We start from the raw sequence: 9,459 nt of genomic DNA, 5'->3' as shown, positions 1-9,459 counted from the left end.
GGTCGTGAACATGAACCACTTTTGTTTCCTTTGTAGTCGTGTCATTGCACCAAATCGACGTTAAGTATTGAGATACATATATATATATATATATATATATATATATATATATATATAGTATATATAATATATATATATATATATATATATATATATATATATATACACACACATATACACTTACATATTGTCCTCCGTGGCATTACCTTTATTTATACATAGCATCACGTTTTATATATTTCGTGATCACGTTATTCATATATATATATATATATATATATATATATATATATATATATATATATATATATATATATATATATATATATATTTATATGGAAGCTTATCCTTTGACCATCATAACTGTAAATCATCTTTGCACTTGAGCTGCAGAAACCATGTTATATGTTTGCCAAACTGTCTCACAGTATAACTTGCTGATGTGATCCAAGTTTAAAATTGCTCTCAGAAAGGGGGATTAAATGAATCTTGCTGCAATGTACTGTAATCCAATCTCTCTGTCTTTCCTAATATCACTGATGCTCTCTGAAAATGTGGTACCAGAATGTTATCAAAAAATAATTCATAATCCTTATATAATCAGTTTATAATTGTGAGACTGACTTTTCCTTTTGGTTTGGCAATGCTTCAATTAAGCCTTCCTTTTACAGCTGAACAACCTCGTAGATACATTGACCATTATTGAAAACTTGGCTGTTTTCATACTGAGAGTCATTTCCCTCTAAAATGAAGGGTTGGCAAAACTTGGACTCTGGTAGTTGCAGTCTGTGGGGCGAGTCATGTTGGTCCTTTTGAGTGACGACAGCGTCGTTGGGGTTGCCGGAGGCAAGACGCTGGCGGGCGTTGGCTTGCATATGTCAGGACACAGCAGGGGAAATTCTCTCAACGAGAAGAGTGGTCTGTGTGATGGTCTCCGAGGGTCGCAGAGTTGATGACCTGTATCTCGACAATCCCGACCTCACTGACCTGATGGAATTTCGATTTCGCTGGTCCTTCTTCACCCAACCACAACAACAGAACAGGTACCGGTTGTACTGCTTTCTGAAGGTTCCGGAAATGCAGTAGAGGGCTATGGGATTGATGCAAGAGTTGATGAAGCTCAGGCAGAACCCAATGATCCTGAGTGAGTGCCAAAAGTCGTTGAATTTGATCTGTGAGTCTTCGTCGAAGTAGAACCACAGGAGGAAAATGTGGTTTGGTAGGAAGCAAATGGCAAAGATAACGACGAAGCAGAGAACGACTCTAGCCACCTTTCTTCTCGTCTGTATCTGTCTGTGGAATACGTGAGATTCTCCTGGGACGTCAGAGGACAGCAAGTGTCGCGCCATAAGAAGATAGAAGGTAGATATGATGATTAGAGGTAGGAAGTAGTAGATAATGGCTTTTGTCAGGACATTGGCTTGGGCATACCACTCAGGTAAGTCATCAGGATAAGGATAACAGACACTGAAAGACCTGTTATCGGGAACGTAGACGAATTTGACATAGGAGAATACTGCGGCTGGGGTCGCTAAAATCAAAGCCAGCACCCAAATTGCCACTGTCACCTTCAGGGTTACACCTCCAGCTGCTCCTACGGCCTGAAATGTGGAGAAAGTAACCACTTACTAAAAAGAGTAATGCAATAACAATTGTAAACTATTAAATATTATCGGAATTAGATTAAATAAACTTCAAATTCTGGACATTTCCAGAAATAAGGTTTGAAGGGTATTCAGTTCATAATGGATGAAGTAAAATACCTTTGAGACGAGATTATTATGCAGTATAATAAAGCGTTAGAATCTACACTAACTTTGAAATTTAGTTATGAATATACATATATATATATATATATATATATATATATATATATATATATATATATATATATATATATATATATATATATACATCATATCACATTACCGTGATTCATATACATACATCGAGCTACAAATGTCCTTTAATATCTAATTCACTCTACCTCGGAATTAATATATTTTCATATATGCTTAACCGAAGGGGAATTTTATTAGGCGATAATAGAATTGTCGGCGCCCAGGCGCGAACCCAGGACACCATACAAATCCAGGGACGTCAGTGAAGCTTTTACCCACTCCACCATCGCAAGAGGCTATAAGTTAATGCTGTCTCTCACACCCAAATACCTTTCGCGCTCAGGTATTCGCTGATTTGGAGCCAGCATTAACCCACCTCGACCTCGGTAGTGTTGTGCTGCTTATGACAGCACGTAGCCATTAATGTAAGTCATATCACATTACCGTGATTCATATACATACATCGAGCTACAAATGTATATATATATATATATATATATATATATATTATATATATATATATATATATATATATATGTATATATATATATATATATATATATATATATATTATATATATATATATATATATATATATATATATATATATATATATATATATATCACTCTAAAAACATTAGCTATGAAAGTTGTTTAATGCAGTATTTACCATGTCTCGGGTGTAATTTTAATTGAAAAGTGGTTCTCCACCTGGCGGGTTCGATCAACCAACGGCGACAACCTTCTACTTCAGTGAAGAGTAGTGTTACCACTTAACCGCCCAGGGGTAAAATTATTTGTCTCTGAAGTCGGAGGTTCTGGCCGTTGGTCGATCAAAGCCTTCTTTTCCACCGTTATCGCTATCGGTTGCCTGATGCGCCTTCGCCACTGCCTTCTATCAAAGGCATCATCGAATCCGTCAAGTGACAAACCATTTTTCAGCTGTAGTTCCCCTTTGTTATTATTTCCGAGGCAGAAGGCAGAATGAATTGGATATTAAGCGACACTTTCAATGTAAAAAAATGTTAAGGTCATGTAATAGAAATTCATATATGTATATAAATATATATAGATATATATATATAATATATATATATATATATATATATATATACATATATATATATATATATATATATATATATATATATATATATATATATATTGCACGAGTATATAAATGTCAAATATTTTCTCTTGTCTCCTATTCTCTCCATCCTCTCAACTGTCCAAACCATTTCAGCCTTCCCCTCTCAACCTGGTACTGACTGGCCTTTGCCTCAATCTCACCCTGATGTCTTCATTTCTAACATAATCATCCCATTTAATGCCAAGTATTCTTCTCAGCAGCTTCATCTCAAAAAGCATCCAACCTTTTCTCCTCTGTTCTGGTCAGTGCCAGGTGGACGAGCCATACATCAGGACTGGTATATATACTATATATATATATATATATATATATATATATATATATATATATATATAATATATATATTATACACGAGTATATAAATGTCAAATATTTTCTCTTGTCTCCTCTGGATTTTCGTTCAACTCCGCTATGTAGACTTAACGCTTATTACTTGGCACCTCCTGCTGTACAGTCTTCGTCTCTTCCCTAAAATTTGTCTACATGTACCTTTTTGCTTTTTTCTATTCCCGTCTCATTCAATATTAAAGGTTTCCCTCTTCTTACTGCATATTCATGTGCTTCTTTTCGAGACGATTGACACATTCCTGACGTTAAACCTATCCTTGTTCATTGTATGCTCCGCATATATGTTTTCCAGAATTGTAGCGATAGCTTCTTAACTGTCTTTTTCAAGAAACTTTATTGTATTAAACTTAGGCAATCTGCCAACATTTTTGTTGGGCATTTTTTATTTCAGTTTTAGTGTAGCAAAGACAAACTGGTAATCACTCCCAAAATAATCTGTCTCTCTCGATTTACAGCTGTGATTTTTCTTTATGAATGCCATCCGAAAATTTCTTTACCAATTGTTGGATGTCTTTGTACTAACAAATAATGCCTCCCAGTGCCAGCTTAGTTGAAGTATAAAGTGTTGTAATGAAAAATGATAAATTTCAGTTATGTCATTATTTTCTAAGTTTTCTGTAATGGTTTTGGTTACGCTCCAAAAATTTGTGTATATGATCAGTTGTTTTACATATTTTTAGGGAGTTCTCTATTTTTTATAAGTTTTTGATACTTCCATGAATTTTAGTTTGTTGAATTGAATGAAAATATCTGAATATCTTGAATTACTTCATATCTTAGATAATCGTAACACTCTTCATTCCTTGTGTCATGTAATCCATAAAAAGCCATGCGGTTCACTTTTGTATTTACATGTTCTTTATCTTTTATATTTAGAGGGTCGATCATATCTACTTTTCTTCTAATGTTTTCTTCCTCTCAGTTTTTATTTTGATCATTCCCTATAGTAGCTCAAGTTCGCGTTGCATGTGAAAAAAGAAACTATCAAGGTTTTCCTCTGGTATAGTCAACTAAAAAACATTACCGGGAACTTTCCAAAATTAATGAGTCCGTAATCATATTCCTGGGTTGAAAGAAAACAACAGAAATAAACATGTACAATAATCCTACGATATTATTCAAACAAAAGAACAAAAAAATATTATTTGTTATATTTATCGAATATGTATCTCTGGTATCTACATGGACAAATTCAATCAATCATAGTTTCGTATTGAAATGAGCATGGGTTACGGAGGGGAAATTTTTCAAGTGAAAAATTCTTTGTAGAACTAGGCAGCATATTTCATAGTCGGTTGCACATTACCGTTTTGTCTCTATACTGAATAGAATAATGATCTTTTTCTAACCTTTTTCATGTATGAATTGCCCTTCTCTCTTCTCTCTCTCTCTCTCTCTCTCTCTCTCTCTCTCTCTGGAAACGCACCGTTTTTAGTTACTGGCGCCAATTAGGTGCCTTTTATTTTCCCAGAGTATTGATCTTTGCAGTAAATTTTAACATTCCAGCTCTTATGATCTCTTACGTTTTGTATCACCAAAGAATACATAGAATACCTATTTTTTGATTTTCTGTCAGTTGGGAGCCTTTAGTTCAGGACTGTGGAATCCTTAATAACTGAGAAGACGTGATATATGTATGAAGGCATAACTTGATTGTTCTTTGAAAGTTTAAACATTTAATTTAAAGATAATGAGATTTTGCTAAGACAGTCCTCTTGAGTTTAATAAACCCTGACAGTAATCATAATTTTCCCACTTCTAAATCACATTCGTTTTCCCCAAATCTGGAATGACATATATATCTCGCCTTCATTAAAATAAAGGAGCAACTCCAATCCACCCCAGCTGAAGACGATGAGCCACCAGCCCCTATTTTTTCTCATCTTTTTCAGTCAGCTATTCCTGTTTTTTGCCGTCAGAGATCTTTTGGTCATCACTTTTTCAATTAAAACAGAGAACTTCTGACACGGAATTTTATTGTTTCCATTGCCATTTTCGGTTCGTTCCATATCCATTTTCAGGTTCAGCAAATATTCATGTCGACATCCCCTGGTTTGCTGCAATATAAATTCCATTCTGTTCGTATTGCTGCTCTGGAGACAACCAGCCATCTTATTTTTATATATTAAAAAAGTAACGCGACATTCTCATCGTTTTTCTAATAAAATAAACAAAAAAGTAGTTGCAGTATTTGTTCTATTTATGGACTAAGACCTTAAACATTCCCATTATAAATTTTTCTTCTAGAAATATGTGATAGTTTGTAACACTATAATTCCAGTGATCCCAATAAAAAAAATTAACCGGCATATTTTCCAAAACAGGAATATATATATGAATATTTTTCTTTTACAATTCTTTATTCAGCGAAGCCATTCGTAATTGCCCCTTCGTTTTTTTTAATATCCCTAACCAAGAATCTGAAGAAAATAATATTCATGATATTTTTTTTCTATCTATATAACTTCAAGGATTCCCTTTGCTGAAACATGCCTGCACAAATTAAAACAAAGGCACATTATAATACTCCCTCGGCCTTCGAGATGAATTTTTAAAATTTTTACAGTGGCAGACATACATGAGTACATATTTGTACAAAGTAAAATGAAAACTTACCTTCCTTACTGGGGACACAATTGCAAAGTACCTATCAGCCGAGAGAGCTGTGAGAGTGAACACAGTCACGCCAACAGATATATCCTTCACCATTTCGCTGAACTTGCACTCGAATGTACCGTAGGGCCAGTTGTTATCAGTGTAGATGAAGAGAATGAAGGGGACGGTGAAGAACAGTACCAGAAGGTCTCCTAAGGCTAAGGAGATGATGTACGTGTTCGGGACATTTCGGAGAGTCTTGTTTCTGATGAAAATGACGATGAGGGTTCCATTCCCTGGACAGGAAAGGAAATCAGTAAATTGAAATATGGAGCATGATAGTCACACATACATTTACATCTTTGGTTGTATGTAATTCTGTGAACATAAAGAAAGCCCGGCATTACTGTGAATAACGTACCAATATCTGCAGTAATCTTCGATTAGATCCCACGTAAGTTGCAGGGGATCCTGCGCATTTGAATTTATATACAACGTTGGATCTTATAAAGTCCTGCAGACGATCTTTGAAATTAAAAAGTGAGCCAATTTTGCAAGGATTGTTTGAGATAAGTTTAATTTTGAGACAAGGAATTTCTTGTTCTATTATTTGTGTGAGTCTGAGAGAAAACTTCGAGTTTGTTATATATGGAATTGACACATATCAGTTTCTTTGGGACATCCATTAGTGTAGGAGGTGGTTGGATATAGTTACCTACTAATTTATTAATTATATTATGTATAATGTCTTTGGGATAGGAGTTTTTTTTGGAAAAAAGGTTATTAAAAATTCCATTTCGTTATGAAAAATATTGCATAATAAAATGGAATTTTTAATAACCTTTTTTCAAAAAAAATAACTCCCATTCCGAACACTTTGTACATAATATAATTAATAAATTAGTAGGTAACTATATCCAACCACCTCCTGCACTAATGAATGTACCAAAGAAACTGATTTATGCGTCGATTCCATATATAACAAACTCGAAGTTTTCTCTCAGACTTACACAAATAATGGAACAAGAAATTCCTTGTCTCAAAATTAAACTTATCTCAAACAATCCTTGCAATATTGGCTCACTCTTTAATTTCAAAGATCGTCTGCAGGACTTTATGAGATCCAACGTTGTATATAAATTCAAATGCGCAGGATCCCCTGCAACTTACGTGGGATCCACTTGAAGACTACTGCAGATGAGATATTGTAGCCATATGGGTTTCAGTTAAATAACAGGTCAAAGAATTAGTAATCTTGAGTTTTCTAATATCAAGAATAATGCCGCCAAATGCAAAATAAATGTATCGAAACAGCACTCCTCGATAATAGGTACAACTAAAGACCCGGACCATTCTAGTTGGTTGGTACCTCAGTGGTTCTTCTTCTCTTTTTTAACTATTTATATTTTTATTGCATTTTAACATGAATACTATTAGTGAATCCTTATTTTTAGTTTTTAATATATGCATTTCTCTTTTAACAGACTGAAGATGCACAAAGTTGATGTGCGAAACGTTTTATAATAAATCCTGGCCTTCATGTTAAGGATCAATGGACCTCCTGAATGCCTTATGTCTTCGCTTCTGTATATTATATATATATATATATATATATATATATAATATATATATATAATATATACAATATATATATATATATATATTATATATAACATACATACATACATACATATATATATATATATATATATATATATATATATATATATATACATACTATATATATATATATATATATATATATATATATATATATATATATATACATACATATATATACATACATATATATACATAAATATATATATATATATATACATATATATATATATATATATATATTTTATATATATATATATATATATATATATATATATTTTTTAATATATATATGCAGAAGCCAGGTACTATGTCGTACCTCTAGTAATGGAGATACAGTCCACAATGAAGTAAAATCCTCTTGTAGTTTAAAATAATATTATTTCTTGTACAGGATTAAAGCTTTCGACCATCAACTGTGGTCTTGTTCACTAAAATGTGATATGTCACCTCAAGGAACTAACAAGTAAGAGCACAAACATTTGAAAAAACAACGGTTAGGTAACAAGCTATTTCATATTATGAATGATCAGGCGGTTGAGCCCTCGTTCTTTCCAGAATTCGTCTTGATCTTCGTGGGGGAATGTTTCTATTGTCAACTGCTTGCACCCAACCAGCAGAGAACAAGCAGTTGACAATAGAAACATTCCCCCACGAAGATCAAGACGAATTCTGGAAAGAACGAGGGTCCAACCGCCTGATCATTCATAGTATGAACTAGCTTGTTACCTAACCGTTGTTTTTTCAAATGTTTGTGCTCTTACTTGTTAGTTCCTTGAGGTGACATATCACATTTTAGTGAACAAGACCACAGTTGATGGTCGAAAGCTTTAATCCTGTACAAGAAATATATATTTTAAACTACAAGAGGATTTTACCTCATTGTGGATTGTATCCCCATATATATATATATATATATATATATATATATATATATATTATATATATATATATATATATATATATGTATATTGATATAATATATATATATATATATATATATATATATATATATATATATATATATATATATATATATATATATATATATATATATATATATATATATATATATATATATATAGATATATATATATATATATATATATATATATATATATAAATATTATATATATAAATATATATATATATATATTTATATATATATATATATATATATAGTGTGTATATGTAAATCACAAATTTATCATTATATTTGGGTATGAAAGCAAGTTTAATTTAACCAGTAGCTGAGTGGTTTTATATCTAAATTCAGTGCAGCTCAAAAATAATTGGGTTCACTGAATTTTGGCACAAGTATTTAAAAACTTCCGTGAGATAAATCAAGATGGCCCCTATCGCACATAATGAAGTTAGATAGCATTCGTGGAAACTCAATTTCGAGCATTTCCTTCCTCTTTTAGGCCTATTTAAAGGCAAAGATTTTAAGTGTTTACTGCTGCCTTTGTTCTAAATATCAGCGTTTCTGATGCAGATTGAAAGGCGCCCCTATCTGGGTTGAAAAAAATTGTTGACCTCCAAACCACACCAACTGTTATATAATACATATGATATAAAACAGAGCAGAAATTGTGCAAAATACACTGTACTAAATTAGATTCACATCAACCGTGCATTTGATGTCTAGACCAGCCCCTTACGACGATCCTGATTGGCTGTTGATAAGCCAATGACAGGGCTGGAAACTCTCAGTCTCTCTCGAGAGCGTTCACATGGGTAGGATCTATGTTCCACCTCTCCTGAGGGATACGTCTTTCAAAAGTATCCCTCATGAAAGGTGGAACATACACCCTGCCTATGTAAACTCTCTCGAGAGACTGAGAGTTTCCAGCCCAAATATTGGCTTATCAACAGCCAATCAGGAGCGTCGTAAGGGACTGGCCT

At 33.0% G+C, this 9,459-nt stretch overlaps 1 protein-coding gene across 1 annotated transcript in view; it reads right to left on the bottom strand.

The window, feature by feature from the left end:
- Positions 1 to 291: 291 nt before the first annotated feature.
- Positions 292 to 9,459, bottom strand: part of LOC135215125 (neuropeptide CCHamide-1 receptor-like) — an 88,391-nt gene continuing 79,223 nt past the window's right edge. Inside the window, exons 3-4 of the mRNA XM_064249578.1 lie at positions 5,956 to 6,230; positions 292 to 1,601 (exon numbers count right to left, since the gene is read on the bottom strand). Of these exons, the coding sequence (XP_064105648.1) occupies positions 879 to 1,601; positions 5,956 to 6,230 (998 nt within the window). The 3' untranslated portion in view covers positions 292 to 878. The remainder of the gene's footprint in view (positions 1,602 to 5,955; positions 6,231 to 9,459) is intronic.

Source organism: Macrobrachium nipponense, chromosome 5 (assembly GCF_015104395.2).
Source record: "Macrobrachium nipponense isolate FS-2020 chromosome 5, ASM1510439v2, whole genome shotgun sequence".
NCBI lineage: Eukaryota > Metazoa > Arthropoda > Malacostraca > Decapoda > Palaemonidae > Macrobrachium > Macrobrachium nipponense.
Note: the sequence above shows the minus strand (reverse complement) of the source record. Positions and strands in the feature narration are given on the sequence as shown.